Source organism: Bos grunniens, chromosome 19, assembly GCF_055505025.1.
Source record: "Bos grunniens cultivar Pamir isolate PY7600 chromosome 19, Bosgru_T2T1.0, whole genome shotgun sequence".
NCBI classification, from domain to species: Eukaryota; Metazoa; Chordata; class Mammalia; order Artiodactyla; family Bovidae; genus Bos; species Bos grunniens.
Window position 1 is genome coordinate 29,982,077 of NC_141183.1, and position 19,884 is coordinate 30,001,960.

General features: G+C 44.3%; 2 protein-coding genes across 59 annotated transcripts in view; one reads left to right on the plus strand and one right to left on the minus strand.

Annotated features, from left to right (window-relative positions):
- Nucleotides 1-12,112, plus strand: part of TTC19 (tetratricopeptide repeat domain 19) — a 31,328-nt gene extending 19,216 nt beyond the window's left edge. For 16 of the 33 annotated variants that reach the window (XR_015147841.1, XM_086358664.1, XM_086358667.1 and 13 more), the window contains 3 exons: nucleotides 9,618-9,772; nucleotides 10,489-10,651; nucleotides 11,006-12,112. Coding sequence is in view for 21 of the 33 variants with exons in the window: in XM_086358664.1 (XP_086214790.1) it covers nucleotides 9,618-9,772; nucleotides 10,489-10,651; nucleotides 11,006-11,139 (452 nt within the window). In the remaining 12 variants the exon portion in view is untranslated. Of the gene's footprint in view, nucleotides 1-7,725; nucleotides 8,078-9,594; nucleotides 9,773-10,374; nucleotides 10,652-11,005 lie in introns of those variants that run through there. The other 17 variants (XR_015147834.1, XR_015147838.1, XR_015147835.1 and 14 more) reach the window with 7 other exon arrangements.
- A 1,630-nt stretch (nucleotides 12,113-13,742) lies between these two features.
- Nucleotides 13,743-19,884, minus strand: part of NCOR1 (nuclear receptor corepressor 1) — a 114,433-nt gene continuing 108,291 nt past the window's right edge. For 20 of the 26 annotated variants that reach the window (XM_086358650.1, XM_086358659.1, XM_086358645.1 and 17 more), the window contains 3 exons: nucleotides 19,475-19,696; nucleotides 15,881-16,060; nucleotides 13,743-14,267 (listed from right to left, as the gene is read on the minus strand). In XM_086358650.1, coding sequence (XP_086214776.1) covers nucleotides 14,080-14,267; nucleotides 15,881-16,060; nucleotides 19,475-19,696 — 590 coding nt within the window. In that variant the 3' untranslated portion in view covers nucleotides 13,743-14,079. Of the gene's footprint in view, nucleotides 14,268-15,880; nucleotides 16,061-17,362; nucleotides 18,360-19,474; nucleotides 19,697-19,884 lie in introns of those variants that run through there. The other 6 variants (XM_086358658.1, XM_086358661.1, XM_086358654.1 and 3 more) reach the window with 2 other exon arrangements.

The following is a 19,884-nucleotide window of genomic DNA, read 5'->3' on the forward strand; positions in this document are numbered from 1 at the left end:
CCCCGGACCAGGGATCGAACCCATGTCACCCACATTGGCAGACGGACTCTCAACCACTGAACCACGGGGGAAGGGCTCCCATTTGGCTTTTCCCTTAATTTTCACATGAATTTTAGATCATTTTGTCAGGTTCCCAAAGTGCTTTGAGACTGAATTTTAAGATACTAGTTTGGGGAGATTGCCATCTGAATAAGTTAGCATTTGACTACTAACAGAAAAAACAATTCAACTAAATTGAGTTAAATAATGAGGACACGATTATGTGTCTGGCAGTTCAGCCAAGGGCGCTCTTCCCACCGGCCCTCGCTGACATTCTCAGTGCACTGCCTTTCTCCTTGCGCTTTCCTGTGGGTGAAAAGTGACTGTCAGGTCCCAGGAACCTCGCCCAGAAACAGCAGCGTCCAGAGGAAAAGGGAGACTCCTCGGATGTTTCTCTTAGAGGCCAGGTTGTCTCCGCTGGAATCTTTCCCCACCCCGGGGATTTACCGTTACTCCTTTTGGCTGGGGTGGGTCATGTGGCATTTCTAACCCAGTACTTGGCAAACCAAAGGGGATTACCATGACTGGTTAAAACTGGTCAGGATCCATTCCTGACAGGGTTCAGAATCCCTCTTCTTGAATCACATGAGAGAGTGGCTCCTGACATGAATGAATGGCATCCCTGCTGGCAGACGTCACTCTGGGCACGTCCTCCCACTCAGGGCTGCGGGCTGATTTCTTCACAGATTTGATGCTGTTCTGTCACATCTGATTCTCAGTGGACACCTTACTAAACTGTTTGGTTTCAGTTGATATTCACACTATTTCCAGATGCAGAATGAACTATTTGGGAAGTCATAGTTCTACTCCTGTGTCCCTTACCCCGCCCCCCCCCCTTGTTAAATTTAGTTCATTGGCCATAGTCTCAGAATGTTAAGTAACAGCCGTGCTGGACAACTTTGTCTTAAATCTAATTTGGTGTCAAACTGCATGAGTAGATGTACTGTATCAAGCTTGCTAGTACTGCTGGATAATATTTAATGCTGATATTTTATTTAGACATTTGCATTTATTTTCTCATGTGAAATCCGTAGTTGATTTCCCGAGCTTGTCATCACAGGATTGTATTAATGTAATAAAATGAGTTGGCATGTTCTCTGTGTTTCCTGGAGTAGGTGTGAGGCATTACTCGGAGTGACCTAGTCCTTGGAAATCGTAGGATCTGTGAAACCGTGTGGGTCAGATCTCCTTTAGTTATTTTCTGGCACCCTTTTTTCTTCCTTCCTTGGTTCCTTATGCATTTAAGGTGGTTCTGTTTTCTTGAGTTGCTTTCAGTACCTGGGACAGTAAGTGAACGCATGGATGAAAGAATTTTATAATTTTTTTTTCTGTATTTTCCTGGAAGAAATTTTCTTAGAAATTATATTTATAAAGCATAGCTTAACAATATTCTGTTATGTATTCAAGATCATATTCCTTCCCCAGATTTTCATATTTTAAGTAAAACATTTTTGGAAAGTTGGAGTATTTCTGGTGGCATATTTGGTTTCATGAATTCTTTGAATTGAGCCAGGTTGGAATTCTGGCTTCTCCACTTAGAACAGCAGTGGGACCTCATCCATGGAAATGACTGGAGAGCCTTCCTCGTGGAGTTGTGGGGGTGAGATGCTCTAGCATTGTGGCCGGGCTCATCAGGGACTATCAGAGAGTTTGTTAACCTGTCAATTAAGTTTAGCTCTTCTTGTTAGGTTTACCCCTCTGAGTTACGAAAGACTTTCCTGACTATACTTGTTTCTTTTTGGTTTTTGTCAGTTTTCTTGACCTTGTCAAAGAGCCAACTTTTGGTTTCATTTTCTAATTTTTTTCGTTTGTTTTCTACCTCATTTGTTTCCATTCTAATCTTTTATATCTCTTCTGCTTGCCATGGGTTTATTTTGCTCTTTTTCTAGTTTCTTAGGTAGAGGATCAGGTTGTTGATTTAAGATTTTTTTTTAATTGCAGGATAATTGCTCTGTAATGTGGTTTCTCCTGTACATCAATCCTAATCACACACACACACACACACACACACGAGTCTGCTTCCCAAGACCTTTCTTTCTTTTTTAATGTAGCCATTTACAACTAAAAATGTTCCTCTATTATATTAGCTACATCCCATGAATTTTGGTGTGTTGTGTTTTTATTTTCATGTATCTCAAAATATTTTCTAACTTTTCTTGTGATTTCTTTTGAGATCTCTTGGATATTTTGGAGAGTGTTGATTAATCTACATGTATTTCTGTTGATTTTTAGGTTTGTTCCATTATGATCAGAAAACATGCTTTGTATGATTTCAGTCCTTTTACATTTTATCAAGATTTGTTTCATGGCCTGGTACATGGTTTATCCAGGCTTCCCTGGTGGCTCAGTGGTAAAGAATCCTGCTAATGCAGGAGACACGGAAGACAAGAGTTTGTAGATTCCTGGGTTGGGAAGATCCCTTGGAGAAGGGAACGGCAATCCACTCCAGTATTCTTGCCTGGAGAATCCCATGGACAGAAGAGTCCATGGGGTTGCAAAGAGTCGGACATGACTGAGCAGCTAAACAACAGCAACATGGTTTATCTGGGGGTGTTGCGTGTGCATCTGAGAGGAGGCGTACTCTGTAGATGTGTGTCGGCTTTAGTTGGTTTATAGAGTTGTTCAGGCTTCTGTACCCTTGCTGACATTGTGTAGTTGTAGACAATATTTATGTTTTTGTGATTTTTTTCTTTATATATCTATGCTGTTTAGAGTCCCAGATTTTATATACACACACACACACACACACACACACACAGCTTCATTATGAATTATCCTTTCATCAGAAAAGTGATTCTTTTTTGTCCTACTTAAGGTATTTGTCACAAATTTTAGTTTCACATTGTTGACTGTATCTTACTCTTAAAATTTGAGTTATTTTGTTTTCAGTATGTTTTGGGGTTTTTTTGGCTGTGCTGTGTCTTCCTTGCTGCAAGGGCATCTCTCTAGTTGGGAGGCTCTCTTTGGGTACGTGGACTTCTCACTGTGGTGGCTTCTCTTGTGGAGCACTGGCTCCAGGTGCGAGGGGTCAGTAGTTGCAACTCGTGGGCTTTAGAGCGAGTGCTCAGTGGTTGTGACCCATGGACTTAGTTGCCTGTGGCACGTGGGATCTTTCTGGACCAGGGATCGAACCTGTGTTCTCTGAATCTGCAGCCCAATTCTTAACCACCAGGGCTTCCCTCAGTATGTCTTTTGTAGAAGGCTATGTTTGGATCTTTTATTTTTTTTAAGCTGAGTATTGTTGCCTTGTGATAATAAAACCTACTTAAATCTAGAATTGAAAGTGGTATTTGGTCTAAATTTTTGCACTAAAAGCTTTCCATTTTTGTTATTTCTTGTGTTTTCAAGTCCCTCTTAAAGGGTTGTTTTCCTCACTAAATGTCCTTTTATATTTTGGAAGGAAGGCACATAATACGGTTCTCAGTTCTGTTAAGAGCAACCTAAAATTTCTTCAAGATGTATTTGACTCAGAAAAAAATTTTTTATTTTCAGTTTCCTGTGTAAGATGAGATGACTACAGGGTAATAAATCTGCTACTTTTCCCTAGTTCTCTGCGATCTGGAATTTTGCACCTGGTGGGATTTTTCTGCAGAGAATGCGGAAGCCAACTTGTTCACCTTCTTTTGTAAATAACCTGTTTTCTCCTGCCTGGTTACTTTGTAGGCATTGGAAGCTCTTTAGCATAATAAGGTTAGGGGTTGGTCTCTCTGAATTCTGCCTGGTCTTTGGTGAACCTTTCTGGGTTTTTGGGGACGTGCTGGGTCTCATTGCTGCGTGTGGGCTCTAGCTCGTTGCTGTGGGCAGGGGCTACTCAGTAGTTGTGGTGCTCAGGCTTCTCTTGTACATGGGCTCCAAGTTGGCCTGAGGCATGTGGGATCTTAGTTCCCAGACCAGGGATGGAACTCGGGTCCCCTGCATCAGCAGGTGGATTCCTATCCTCTGGACCACCAGGATAGTCCTGGCCTCCCTCTTTTCTTGTTCTATAGTATATAAATATATTGTCTCCTCTTTTCCACTGTGTATTCTGTATTACTGACTTATCCAGAAAAGTCAGTACTATATCTTTCTTCTTAAAGATTTTACACAAAAATAGTGGAAACTTTAATAGATACCTGTATGCTTTCAAACCCTTAGCTTTGGCAAGTCTTAGGTATTATTCGTTCGGGTTTTTCATCCCATCTTACAGAAAAGCCTGAACAAACCTTTCGGCCAACCCAGTATTTTACCTGGTCTGGGGAAGTTTAAAACCCTTGGTACTTCTGCTTGATGTAACTGTAATCCTGGATTTGGTTTTGGTGTTTATGAGTCTTCTGCCTGTTTATACTTGTATACATCAGTAAACTATGGGACTAAAATGTTTTTAAACTTTATATGAACAGTGTCTTACTGTACCATTGTTTCTGCAGTTTATTTCTTCACTCATCATATTGCTGAGCTTTTATCCACGTTGATACTTAAAATATTTTTCGCACAAAGGCCCTATTTGCTTGTCAGGCTGCATGTCTGTTCAGAAGAGGTGACTTCCCGTGATTGTTCCTGGGTCGGGGCGGCGGGAGGTTCGCCTTTTTTCCATCCTCCAGAGGAGAGATGCAGGCTAGTGGAGGCCCTGATCCTCCGCTGTGGACATGTGCTCACTTCGCCCGTCGGTGGACATGGAGGTCCTGCCTCTCTTGCTGTGGGAGTAATGCTGGGACCTGCGTCTCTGTGGACACGCCAGGCTGTTCCCCAGGGGCGTACCGAGGAGTGGGACTGCTGGCCTGCCACACTAGACATTACCGAACACTTAGCAGTGTGCTTTTACCGCTTTATATTTTTGTCGGCGATGTGTTGGCGTTCTTATTGTGCTATATTTCATTTTAAAATTTTTCCCTTATTTTTTGAAGGGTGTTTTTCTTTTCTTCCTCAATGATTTGTAAATAATTCTTAATATATTTAAGCATCTTTTTTTTTTTTTTCCCGAGCATCTATTTTGTTGGTTACATTCTCTCTTTGTGGTCTTGTCTTTTCACTTTAGGGCATTTGACAGATTAGAGAATCTTTTGGTATTTTCCTTTATGGTTTGTGCTTTCCGAGTCTTGTTTAATAAAAGCCTCCACTTTCTAAGGTCAGAAAAATAGTCTCTTGTAAAGACTTGGCTTCTACCCGGCACCTTAGGGTGATAGTTTGGTTGTTATAGCTGGGGTCGGAGGGGAGGTGGACATCTAATGGGTATCTGACTAAATTTAAGTTAAACACTGTAATTCACAGAAATTATCTGTCAAAATATCAATAGCCAAAAGTGACACTGTTTGGAAACCATGATCTCCACACATCGCTTTGACAGTGGTTAGGTGTCCAGATACCTGCAAAATGACTGAAAAATTAGAGAATGCTGGTGTGTCATGATGGGGTCGTGTGTACGGACCTCAGAGGTAAATTTTGCCATTTTTCTTTTTATCTTTTCCTAATGGAGCTTCATAATAATTCTTTGATACTCCATCAACCAGGAATCAACAATAATCCAGAGGAAACCAGTTAACATGCTAATAATAATCCACAAGTAAATAAGTACTTGGTTCTTTTCCACTGAGTCTTTCATTACCTGGAATTTGTTTTTACTGTGGTGTAAGACAATGCTGTTATGTCTTCCTCCCCCAGACTGGGTTTTAACTTAGGGCTGCTTTATTAGTGAGTCCCTTTCTCGCTGGTGTGTAATGACACCTCTATGTTGAGCTTCCAGAGATTCACGTCCTGCTCCTGTGACTTCTGTAGGTAAAATTAATGTTTGGTGTCATCATACCTCCCGTGTATAGTTCATACCTTCTTTTTTCTCTTTCGTTCATTCAACCAGTCAGGAAACACTGGGATGCACGTTAGATATAGCTGTAAGTAACACCTGGTCAGTTTCTAGTGGAGGAAAAACAGCAAACATCCACTGAAGTTGTTGCATATCTGAAGATGGCTGAAGAATGGGGATGTAAGCTGAGGGATGAGGGCCAGAGGGGCCGGCGCAGGGCTCGTAGGTGGAGCCCCTGACCTCTGAGGAAGAGTTCCAGCTGGGGTCACTCAGTTATCTTCAGGGGAGGCCTCCTCTTACCATCCTCTTGATTCCCACCTGAGCTGTCTCCATGTTTACGTACTCGGGTTACAGACTCTTCAGCGGCTTTGAGAAATGAGTCTCTGGCCTGGCTTTGTTCTTCCAGACTCTCAGGTCCGAGCCTGGGGAAGGGATGACTTGGATTTAGACATCAAATCAAGCATGGTGGGGTGGGGGGTGTCTGTGATGGGTTTCCATGTGGTCCCTGTCCCCCTGTAGCCTTTGGGGTCATCCTAGCTTTATAGGGAGTTCAGATCTACTTCTGTGTCCTGTGTGAGATGAAGAACCCAATTCTGGATTCAGAGACACCCAGGCCACCACACAACCAGCCAGAACTGGGCCCTGTTTCGTGTTCTCCCCTTTGGGTTTTAGCTCCTTTGTAATTGCTGGCCCTCAGGATTTCCTTCTCTCAGGAGGTCAGCTGTGCAAGTAAAAAGGTATGTGTTATGATTTATCTAATATTTGAAGCAGAAGGGTTTTCAGATTATCTGTCATGTTACTGGAACCAAAACTCCTTCCACTGCCACCATTAGTGGTCTCGGAAAGCACCAGGGTCATTAGTCAGGTGATGAGATGCAGCCTGGCATGTCAAGGACGTTCCTGGAGCATGAGCAGCAAATGCCTTTAGCTTCAAAGACCCTGTAGCCTCTCCCAGATTATTATTGCTGGGTACCTGTGCTTGAGTTCTCCCAAATCACTGATGGAGACTCTGCATTTATGCAAGCCTGATTTGGTGCAGATAGAGTACACCGAGTCATTCTCAGCATTCCTGGAATAAAAGCTGCTTGGTGCATTTATCCTTAGTGCATTTGAAAATTCAGGTTGCTTGTATTTTGACTAAAGATTTCTGTGGTGAATCTTTTTCATAGACTGATTTTAGGTTGCCTCATCTTTTTCTCCTAGGAATGATTTGTGATAAAGAATTACTTATAATTAAAGTCTGAAGAGATAAATACACTTCCCTCCCCTCAGATCTGAATAGCCTTTGGGGGTGGCGGTTTCTCTGCTGTCAGTAGGTTTCTTTGGTGTGTGACTTCTAGTGGTGTTTGTTTATATTGGTATTTCAAAGCAGCATGTTTTAATTGTTATTAGAAAAAGGAACTCTGGTACTTTACTGAGGTATGAACTTAGCAGTGTGCTGATGGTCTCACTATGGAGTCTTTATTTCTCCCTTTGTCCTATATTTAGAGATATATGTTAAAAATTTTATGTTACTATGATTAGAATGTACTGTGAATTTAAAATGTATTTTCTTAATAATGAAATATTAACAGCTAAAATTTACCTCATCAGTTAATTCCTTCTAAAAAGCTTTATCTTTTCTGCCATTCTAGTTTAATTACCGTTACTGGTATCAGGGGTAATAATTTTCCACTAGAATTACTTGTCACCTCATTCTTATATTTTTGAGTTACAGTATTGAACATATATTCTAATTTTAAAGTATACAGAGTATACTTTTTTAATGTAGAAATATTTAGAGAGAAGTAGCACATGTTTCAGTAATGAGTCAGCAGTCATTCTTGAAACAGTTTTCAGAACTGGAATAACGTAGACGTTATTTTGTGATGGTTTCGATATGTGGTAAACATCTTTGTCTTGTTCTCCAGGAGTGCAGATCTTAGTGTCTGCAGGTGTTGTGACTCTTCAGCCTCCTGGGACCTGTGTCAGTACCTGGGGGGCACAGAGCTTCTCTGCCTGGGCCTTTCTCCACGCTGTTATCCCCCAATACTGTGGATCTTAAACTGCTAATTTTACAAGCTTTTTGCTCAGCATTTAAAGAGTGTTCCTAGTGAGATCTATTTTTATTGCTTCAGCATTTCCTTTTAATACAGAAAAATGGTATCTTAAGTGATATTTATTTGGTGCCATCTTATGTTTTGCTTTTTTATATTAGTTATATTTATCCATGAATTTTTATGTGCTTTTTGTTTAAAAATAATTTAAAATTTGTAAGGTGATCTATTTAAAACTTGGTTTGGTTTTTATCATTTGCCTTTTATATAATTAGAAGAACTTTGGGTTTTTACTAGAAGCAAAGTTTTATTTTCACTTTTACCTTCTGAGATTATTTTTATAGATTATTTGTATTGTTTTATTTAAACTATCCCCTCAGTAACTGATCATAGGGTTATTTGGCAACATCGTCATCTTTAAAGTCTATGCACCATTTAAACTTGGAAGATAGGGAAGGAGTTGTATTCAGTGTGGTGATCCCTTTGTTGGTAAACAGACCCGTCTGCACCCCTTCACGTGGGCATCCAGTAATCGTGCTCTGTGAGGTTATCCGAGGGAACCTCTGAGTCCTTCATGTGAACATTCCCCTCCGCCAAAGCTGTCTGCACAGTGTCCTTTCCGCTGGCTCACCACCACTTGCGTGCTGTTTGTGTCGTGGCTCCAAGGCCTTTACTTGGCCGACTGCTGTTAGCTGCTGGTACCCAGCCCTGCTGTCTGGCTTTTTTTCCAGATATGGTACGTTGGAAGCTGCCATACATTGCAGCCTTTATTACTGTTCTTCAAAAAACAGATTAGCTGTTCTTTAAATTGGGTTATGATGCTCCATCCCAGGATTCTGAGTGTTCTCTGGTTCCTTTGTGTGCTGTTTTCATACCAGAAAATTTTATTGGCCCTAGGCTTTTTGTTGTTGTTCTAGGAGTTTATCTTCACCTGGTTCATGCTAGATAATACTAGTTTCAAACTAAAAATAATACTCAATCTTAAAAGGTATGGAAAAGTTCATTACTTATGTTACAATAATTGTGACTTACAAGAAATATCTATTTGGTCATTCAGATGATGAAAATGTCTCATACATTATTGGTCTTTGTTCATCATAGTTCCTGCCTCAGAACTCCCCATATCCTTTACATTTTCCCGAGTGTGGAGTATGATTTAGCTTATTGTTAAAGCACAGGGGCTGGTTGCCAGTGGAGCCAACCATGTGGTTGGAGGGTTGGAGCCTTCAGTCTTACCCCTGACTGGGATGGAAGGTGACTCAGCTGCCAGCGCTTTAATAAAGGCGCCACCATCAACACCCCAGGGGATGGGGCCTGGGGCTCTTGTGGAGGGCACAGGGACAGTGGCACCTGGAGAGGGCAGGAAGCCCCTCCCCCACACCTCACCTGTTCCTGAGTTGTATCCTTATAAAAACAGGTGATCTGTGAGCCACCCTAGCAAACTGATTGAACCTGAGGGGAGGAGTCCTGGGAACCTCTCATCTCCAGGTGACACCCTGGACCGGTGTCTGGAGTAGGGTGGGGGCTTACCTGGGGACTCTGGGTAGGTGGTGTCAGGGGAGTTGAATTCTTGGATACACCTACTTGTTGGTTTGGCAAATCCCCCTTCCCCACACAAACTTGGGTCCAAGAGCCAGTGTAGATGTTAATCACCTTGTGTAAAAGGATAGGTCAGGAGGACTGGTTTAGTGACTGTGTTCAGAGCACTTGCCCCGCCTTCTGGTTGTTGCTCGTTGCACCCAGCACTGCTCGCGTTTCCTTCTCAGCCGATGACAAGGCCAACACACAGCTCCTTCTGGGCATGTGTCTGGACACCTACGCGCGCTACCTGCTCTTCTCCCAGCAGCCATCTCAGGCACAGAGGATGTATGAAAAAGCTCTGCGGATTTCTGAGGAAATACTTGGAGAAAGACACCCACAGGTAAGGGGGGGCGTCTAAAAACAGGAGGCGTCTAAGACGAAGATTTCAGAATCCAGAATAGGAAATGTGGACAGACCCTCAGCAGAAGGCCCTGTTGCATCCACTCCCCCCACCCTCCGTTTTAGGAAGGGTTTGAGGCTGCCAGGGAGGTACTGGATCTGCCCAGAGGTCTCCGTGCGCACTGGTTTGCCATAGGACGGGTCACATCCTGTCACTACTTTTTGCTATGTTTATTTGCTGCTGCTTTTTTGACAAATTAATAAGTAATATTCATCCTGCTACCTAGTTTCCAGGTTTGTATCATTTTCCAGAGGGTCAGATTGCTGCTGTGCAGTGTGAATGATAAATGCACCTGACTTACAGAGGCAGACACCTGCCCCCAAGGGGCGCCGCTAGAAAAGACAGCCCTTCAGGGCATCCACAGAACACCAGACACTAGGGCTATGGAAAGTGAAGAGTTGCTCAGTCACGTCTGACTCTTTGCAAACCCCATAGACAAGTCTATGGAATTCTTCAGGCCAGAATACTAGAGTGGGATGCCATTCCCTTCTCCAGGGGATCTTCCCACCCAGGGATTGAACCCCAGGTCTCCTGCACTGCAGGTGGATTCTTTACCAGCTGAGCCACCAGGGAAGCCCAAGAATACTGGCATGGGTAGCTGTTGTCTTCTCCAGCGAATCTTCATTTGCAAGCAGCAGCTGTTTTCTCCCGTGTAGACCATCGTGCTGCTGAATGACCTGGCCACTACCCTGGACACACAGGGCCGCACTGACGAGGCCTGTGTTCACGCACAGAGGGCATCAGACCTGGCGAGGCAGGTGGAACACCCTGAACTGCATGTGCTGCTCAGCAATCTGGCTGCAGTCCTGACGCGCAGAGGTGCGGGGTGCCCATCAGTGGGTCAGGAACTTGGGTGGTGGGCTGAGGGTGGGCAGTGAGGCCATGGTCCCTTGTTTCTGGAGTGCTCTGCAGGCTCCTCGTTGGCATGTGGACAGCTCGATGTGTCCTCACGAAGCTCTGCCCTCTGCTCAGAAACCTGCAGGGACAGGTCCCTTACCCGAACCTCTATCAGGGAAGGGCTCCCTGAGGTCCCGGTGTCCCATGGTCATAGCTTGTCTCACACCAGGTCTCACACCGTGAACTAGAGCTGTCCTATCGCACGTGCTTTCTCTTCAGAACATTTCAGAATCACGATGAAACATGCATTTTCTCCCTTCTCTCGGGCTGTTCCAGAACTGTACGCACAAGCAGAAGAGACCTATAGGGAAGCACTGAGGCAAGCGGAGCTGAAGAGAGACGAGGCTTCTGTGCAGCACATCAGGGAAGAGCTGGCCGAGCTGGCAAGAAAAAGCAGACCTTTGTCATGACTACTGATACCTCTGTTCCAGTCCTGGCGGCTCCCAGTCAGTGGCTTAAATTCTCTCTCTGTGACATGCACGTCCCCTCAACTAAGCCTCGGTGGAGGACGAGCTGTGCTGTTTGTTTTGGACACCCCCCACCCCCCCTCCCCTGACTGTTTCTAAGGACCGTTGTCAGGCGGTGCTCTGTTTTAATGGATGGTTGGGGAGGTGCTGAACCGTGCCAGGATAAGAGGGGCCAGTGTTCGTCTGGCGTGGGGGCATCTCTACTATAAGGTTTTGGTTCATTGATTTGCTGCTATGTCTTATTTTATCAAGACCTGGCAGAACAGAGCTACCAATCTCATGATGGTGAGTTGCTTTCTCTTATTCTCTATCTCATGATGACCACTGTGGGATTTAATGCATAAAAGAGTAGTATCTTGGTTGCTACAAAGCATTAGACATGAAGCTTTAAAGTGGGAATCAGGCACTTGGAAGTAGTAGTGTGCCCTTTATTTAGATTATACATAAAAGTGGACTGCGTGTTGTTGTACGTATCTGGTTGTAGACCACTGTGAAAAAAAGAAGAAAAGGAATGACAATTCCTACGGTCCCTCCCCTCTGAGCATGCACCCCTCTGGACCAAGTCACAGGGCAGAGCTGTCTGAGGGCTGCCAAGTCCCCTGACTCAGAGGGGAACCCTGGGGGTATTGTACTGACAGACAGTAATGGGGCCATAGAGGAAGCACTGCCTGGACCCCAGCCCTAGCTCTCAGTCTGAATTTTGCTTCTCAGTCTCCCCGTGGGGGTCTTTGGACTCTTTCAGCCCTGGGAGAAGGTCAGTGTGGCCTAACCTGGATGGTGTGTCGAGAGCTTTGTCCCTGCCTTGGGGCAGTCCTGCAGTCCCTCTGGTGTGGGGGTGGGGAGGATGAACTAGTGCCTTTGGCTCCTGTGTACACGAGGAGGATCCATTCCTAATAAACCAGGAGATGCCACAACAGTATTGTATGTATTCAATACTGAAGTCTTTTGAGTTTCTCATAAAAAGTCATTGACTCTTTAGAATTAAAAATACAGGAATTAGGCTCAAATCAGAATCTTCTATTAGAATAATCTTCTATTTTGCTGATGTAAGCATCTTCTCATTGTCTCACCAGGTTAATTCCTTTAATCAAGTTTCAGTGCAGCCTGGTTGTAACTACTCACCTTGAGCATCTATGTGCGTTTACCTTTTCACAGCTGCATGAGTTGCTGAAAGGGAGGTATTCTTTACTTCGCATGTTTTACTGAGGAATTTCTCCCCCTCAGTGACACGGTCGAGTTTGCAGAGAGCCTGTCTGTACAGTTCCCTGCACTGAGGCCCCAGAGCAAGGAGGACTAACCACCGACTGGGCTGAATGAAGTCAGAGGCCAGCTGCCCAGGCAGTGGTGCCCTGACCACCCCACCCGAAGCTTATTTTGAGCTCACTTACATGTGGGTGCAGCCACAGGCCTCAAGAGGTGTTAGCTAGCATTCCTGTCCTTCTTGCTTTTTTAAAACATGGGCAAAATTCTGAACCTGCGTCCACACCTATTAAACAGGGACTAGATGCCAAGGGATGGGAGGGTCTCAGTCACTACAAAGGAGGCTTGAGGACTAATGTTGAAAAACTCAGGTCTAGTTTGGAGTCTGTAAAGTCCTAGGGTTTATCATCTTGAGAGATCTCTTTCCTTTCTAAACACCTCCCCAAACCATTAGCATCCATGCGCTGCAGAAGGATGCGCCAGTGCTATGCTTGAGTGTATGAAAAGAATTTAATTCAACAAGCAGTTACTAATGAAGATTAAGACTGGTCCTCCAGTACCAGTCTTTTAAATTATTTGCTCCTTGAGATTCAGTGAAATGAAAACATTTGATGACAAACACTTGCCCACAAGGAATCGAAGTGAAAGTATAAGCACGAGGCAGCATGCAGCGGAAGGGCCGTCTGCTTCTCCTAAGCCCAGGAGAGCCGAGACACACAGCCGAGAGGCTCCATACCGGGTGTCACCTTCCAGCTCGGCCAGTGACACATCAGCTAACCTGAGACACCAAAGCCTTCAGTCACAATCATCTACTATAGCTATGGACAGGTGGACAGGGCAGTCAGATTTATTTCCAAACCAAAAGCTTTGCTGCATCAAATGCAGGCAAATACCCAAGGTGGGTTAATTACCAGTGTGTGTAACAGGGAGGTACGTACACCTCAAATAAGCCTTTAAAATGTTAGAAACTGAACTAGAACAATATCCATGCAGTACTGTTTTCGGTGCTTCTAATTTAAAAAAAAAAAGCCTGCCCTGGAAATTTACAATATGGCAGAATTGTTTCTCCCTTAAACCCTAATACGTTAATGTACAGATTTTATGGCAGCGTCTGTTAAAAATCTAAACATCTCCACAAGATTTTAAACATCACCGGGAATCTGAGCTTAGGAGGAGACAAAATTGGATAAAAGTACAGTGCCCCTGACAGCCAACACCATGGAACTGGGCTGTATGACGTTGTTTGGAAGGCAAGGGTTAAAAGGGTAGACAAGAGATTTCTTAAAAATCACCCCCAAGTTGATGTGCTGATTGAACATAAGTACACCAGATACTACAGCGCGGGGAACACTGCAAAAAAGGTCCTCTATTTACAGAGTGATTAGAGACATCATGGTTTCTTTACAAACAGATGTAAGAACAGGAATTATCCACTTTTTAAAAACTCTACATGTCGACCCTCCACTATTACTATAATCCACAGAACTGCCTGTATCAAGGCAGAGTTCTCCAAACCTCATTTGACCCCAAAATGAATTTCCATTGTCTCTTTACCGTCCATGGTCCAGGCTCTCCAGAAAGGTCTCTGGGCATAAATCCTAGGCGGGCAGGCATCAGGCCTGCAGTTAGAAAGGAAGCCACCAGAAACTGGAGCCCCCCCACCCTGGGACCCCTGCCCACAGGTCAGTCGTCGCTGTCAGACAGCGTCTCGTACTGTGCGGACAGCAGCGGGGCTGGCTCCCGCTCCCAGATCCTGCTCGGCTGGTGTGGGGCAGCTGGGTTGGCCGAGGTGGGAGTGCAGGCGACGGGCGCGGGGGGCGTGCTGCTGAGCATCCGCATGGTCAGGGGGTTGTAGGGGAACTGTGTCGAGCCTGTGGAGAGAGGTGAGCACATCTGAGCGGGGCACAGGGTCAGGGCAGAACAGACCTCCCTGCTGTGCCGTTCCCAAGCAACCAACCATCCAGAAGGACCACAAAGCCAGTGAGTACTCAAGGCTGGGCTGCTGCTGAATCCAAGTGGAACTCCTGGATTTTTGGCTCAAACACAGGAGGAAGCAGGAAGTTTGGGGACAAGGGCCCAGCTCGTCAGGGGCAGACAGACCCAGGGACAGGCTTCAGAGGGGGACACACACACAAGCCTCACAATAGCACCACACCTCCTGCCAATGCCTAGACCGTGTCATTGTCTCCAGGAAGCCACCTACAATCTAAGAAATGCTAAAACCAGAGCACATACCACAGCATCAGAGACAAAAAAAAGGAGTCATTGGCCTAGGAAGTTTTCAAACCAGTAAGCCCCCACTCTGCATGTGGTGGGAAAAACTATAAAGTGATTAAGTATACCTTAAATTAGGTTTTATAATACCAATAAGAAATTTGAATTGTGCCCTCCTTTAACTAGATTTTTTCATTGCTCTATTTGTGGAGTTAATTCCTCTGAAAAGCACAGATGAAACTCTAAAATCCACAGCAACTATCCCAGTTTTACTTTAAAAAATTGTTCATTTTCAAGATGACCGTTATAGTGGAAGTGTTCATTACTCAGTCATGTCCGACTCTTTGTGACCCCATGGACTATAGCCCACCAGTCTCTGTCCATGGTATTCTCCAGGCAAGAATACTGGTGTAGGTAACCATTCCCTTCTCCAAGGGACATTCCCCACCCAGAGATCGGAAAACCTGAGTTTCCTGCATTGTAGGCAGGTTCTTCACAGTCTGAGCTACCGGGGAAGCCCACCATCATTATCATGGTTATTCGTAATTTTTAAAAGGTTACAAAATGGGGACTTGCCTGGTGGACCAGTGGTTTAAGAACCTGCTTCCAATGCAGGGGACTCAGGTTTGATCCCTGGTCAGGGAGCGAAGATGCCATAGGTCAACCAAGTATGTGCAGCCCAACTGCTGAGAGCAGGCAACAGCTAGACAAGCTGCTATACCGCAATAGGAAGCCCTGCACTGCAGCAATGAGAGGAGTCCAAGCACCACAACCAGGACCCAGTGCAGCCAAAGAGAAACAAAGCTTGTAAGTAGTCATAAAAGGGCAAACGTTAAAAATATCCTAGAGTTTTGTTTTTGTCTGTAAAGACAGCCTACAGAGGGGTGCCAGCTTTCTTCCGTGTTTGGCTTCAGTTCCCATTAGCTCCTAAGAACTTTCTCCGAGGACATCTGTGCAGAAGGTGTGGGAGAGCTGAAGCCACAGGCCCCAGCCACGCACCTGCGTCAGGTGCCACTGCCGGGTCTCCACAGGTGCAAGGGGCCTGAGGGCAGCTGTGCTCACAGCTCTTCTTCTCTGCTGGTAATCAAATTTGCATTCTTAAAATTTTTTAGATTGTGTAAATTCAGTTTCTGTTAAGAACAGTGGAACCCTTTAACCATACCATAATGGAAAGCATTTTCCTAACAGAGCATCTGATTTTAGGAGCATCACTAACCAAGGCCCTGACGTCAGCTGCATGCAGACCTGCACTCTGGCAGCAGCCCCTCACCTGTCGAGGAAGGTCTGTCCTCCCAGGCCCAGCCCGGCGTTTGCCTGTGGTAGTCCCCTTCTGAGTGCACAGAGGAGACCGATGAGGGCCGCTCCGCTCCCAGGTAGCCCTGCCCCGGGACAGGTGATTTCGATTTCCTGCTGTTAGCCTTGCCGAGCAGCTTTGGTTTACAAACTCCTCCTGAAAGTGGAATAAATTGTCATTAATGACACATAGTAGTCACAGTCACAAACTGAAAGTGCACCCCAGTGCTGCTGACCATCTGCTGCAAGAGAAAGCAGGGTGGGAGCATGAAGAATCCAGACCCTGGTAACACGAGAAAGAGCCAGAACTCACTCACAGCAACTAAATTCAAAGGGGCAATGTCCGTCCTCATGCCATAAACTCAGAAACAGGTAACCAAGAAACTAACATTTCTGAAACATCATTTCTTTCTTGGCCTTGGAGCACAAAACTGCTAAGAAAATGAAAACTGTTTGACAAAAATCTTAAATCCTCACTATCTCTGCCCTCATCAATCTACAGAAGAGTGAAGAGAGGAAGGAGAAAATCTGCACAAGAGAAGCCCCTTCAAGCTGTTGGACATCAGCTGGGCTGGGCAAGTCAAGGAAGCCCTTTCTGCTTCTCCAGGCTGTTTAGTTGGTTTGCAGGCCTGGGAAGCCCCAACTGGGCGCTCACACAGAACATTAAAAGGATCTCAGAAGAGATCAGAGCCCAGGTCAGCAGCCCCAGCAGAATGGTTTCACCCTGCCCCCAATCCTTGGGGTACAGAAAAAAGGGAGAAAAAGCATTTTCTACCACTCTGTCTGGAGAGAGAAGAAATGCAAGTCCTTGGTGATAAAGAGGACGATATAACACAACAGAAAATGGGGGTTGGGTGTACTTCAAACACTGGGGAAAACTTGACAATACATGATGGCCATTTACAAAAGAAGCTCAAAGAAGAGATCACCAAAATGAATGAGGCTTATGAAAAGGCTTATTAGGAAGTCAAGCCATGAAGGAAAAGGAGACACTGGTGCAAAGGAAAAATTTGAGAGTGAAAGCAACAGAAAAAGGATCAAGATGATTAAAACAATGAGAAGGTAACAGAGTACAAAGACTATCCAGCAAAAAGGCAACTTTCTCAAATGGGAGAAAATAACTAAGGAACATGTGATAGAATTTTTTCCCCTGTACACAGAAACTGGGAAGGTACACATACCCTCTGGTGATCAGGGAATTGACACAGGCTGAAGAACACTAACACACTGATGGTACTTACTGAAGTTGAGGAAAAAAGGATTCTTTGGGCAGATAAATGTCATCACTAAAAAAAAGGGGAGGTGGTGGCGGAATCTAGTCTTACTTCTTACACAACAATGAACACCAGAAGAAATACAACCATGTTTACAGGAGGTTTTGAGAAAAGTATGTGTCTTAATAGTAGGTTGGTGCAAATGTAATTGCAGCTTCAGACCGTGAATTTTAAATCATTATAACTAAGCTCAAACAGATCTTTATTAATTAAAATAGGAACCCTTACAATCAATACATTTTTGCCATTGAGAAGTAAGTTTATTTCTGTAGCGTAAAAATCTGTACTTTGTGATTCAATGAACTCTTGGAAAGCATTTTCTGCATCTTGCTGGTTGTGGAAGCCTTTTCCCTGCAAAAAGTTATCAGGATGCTTGAAGAAGTGGTAGTCAGTGGGCGAGAGGTCGGGCAAATATGCAGATGAGACAAAACTTCATAGCCCAGTTCACACGTCACAGAACCAACGCTTCAGAAGCTGAACAGTCAGGCTTCGTGCAGAATCAGGCTCTGTTTACCATTGCCAGTTGCAGGTGCTGCAGTTGCAGGTGCATCTCATCGATTTTCTGAGCGTACTTCTCAAATGTAATGGTTTCACCGGAACTCAAAGCTGTAGTGGATAAGACGGACAGCAGACCATCAGTGACCAGGACCTTTTTTTGGGTGCAAGTTTGGCTTTGGGAAGTGCTTTTGGAGCTGCTTCTTCCAACCACTTAGCTGGTTGTTACTGGCTGTCATATAAAACCCACTTTTCATGTCACAATCCAAGAAATGGTTCATTGTTGTATCGAATAAGAGAAGACAACACTTTAAAACAATTTTTTTGCAGCTCCTATGGCACCCACTTATCCAGCATTTTCACTTTTCTAATTTGCTTCAAATAGATGTAGAATGGTCAACACTGAGTTCTTTGGCAACTCCTTGTGTGCTTGTGAGAGGATTAGCTTTGATGATGGCTCTCACTTGGTTGTTGTCAATTTGGGGTGGCTGGCCACGATGTTCTTTATCTTGAAGGCTCTCATCTCCTTTGCAAAACTTCTTGAACCACCACTTATACTGTATATTCATTAGCAGTTCCTGGGCCAAATTCATTGTTGTGAGTTGTCTCCACTGCTTTATGACCCATTTTGAACTCGAATAAGAAAATCGCTTGAATTTGCTTTTTGTCTAACACCATTTCCATAGTCTAAAATAAACAGCAAGTAACAAGTCATTAGCAAAAAAACATAAGTGTGCATTAAAATGATGTACAACGTAACCACATTTAAGAAAGTACTCCAATATAGAACAGCAAATTTCAGCCATACAAAAACTAATTACTTTTGCACCAACCTAGTATTGTAATACCTGCCAAACCGTTAAACAAAGGCAGCCAAGAAGACCTTCTCGAGCAGGAAGGACCTCAGGACACAGCCTTTTTGAAAAAACAGGGTATGAAACCTCACCACCAAAAAATGCCATGATAAAAAGACTACACAACAAGGAGAACTCTGTAAATCACCAATATTATAACTTAAAACACACACACACATACACACACACATTTAAATCAATAAAACTTGAAGGTTAGAGCAGAAATTAGAAGACAAGTGCCTCATCTTTGAGCAGGAAGTGAATTTATATTGTCCTAATGTTAACATATATAGGGAAAAACAAAACCACTCATCTCTTTAATCATTTTCTTATCCTTAGTGAAATCTTTTGTGTGACCATAACAGTGTGACCGTAACAGGAGAACAAACCTGAAATGTTGCTGACCTTCAGTTTATTTTTAAGGCATAAGAGAGATTCTCAACAGATTAAGAAAAAAGGTTATATATTAACATAAAGCAGAGTCATCGTTTTTTGTGTGCTTGTAACAGGATGTGTAATGACCTCATTCCAATAAGCTACCCTTTTTAACATTAGCTTTCTATACAATGTGATTGAAAGGATTTTTTTCCCCTTACTTTTTTCTGCAGCTTAAAATTCTTTTATATGGGGCCTGTCACTTTTATTACAATAGCAAGTCACTTTGATTCAAAAGCAGAATATGCAATTGCATCAGTATTACAATTACAATGTATGCACACAGGTAAGGACTAGATGAAAACAAAAACACTGATACACTGGAGGGTGACATTCTGGGTAGAAATTTTCATCCTTAATTTTATGTCACTTACAACATGTCTGAAGAGGTTGAAAAAACACTGAGGTGACTGAGCACATAAATGAAATCTCTTCATGACCCATCAGAACCTGAGGTATGGACTGGCTTTTTCTTGGGAGACATGGGGAAGAGCACAAAAATGAGCCCCTTACCTGAGTGAGGTGATGGGTCCCCTTCCTCCCTCCGGGTCTCGCCGCTGGTCACCACTGAGGTGCTGGCGCCCCCAGGCCCCACTGCCACCGGCTGGGGTATGACCACCCCGTGATCCTCCACTTTGTCGTCAAAGCTCCCCATGAGCGCCTTCCGGATGATATCCTCCAGCCCGAGGTTACTGGCAGGGTCAGCAAAGGAGTGGCCTCTGGAGCTCACGGAGCCTGCAGGAGACGGCACAGCACCTGCCTGACTCTGAGGGAGGACGGGAGCAGGAACCGCCCAGGACACACGGCCCGGCAGTGTTGACAGCACAGCCCCACAGAGGCGGCTAATCCCCTGAGAGCATGCGCTTTCCTGTGTTAAATCAGGTACCTGTTGGTGTGAAAGTTGCTTGACGGTTTTCTTCTCT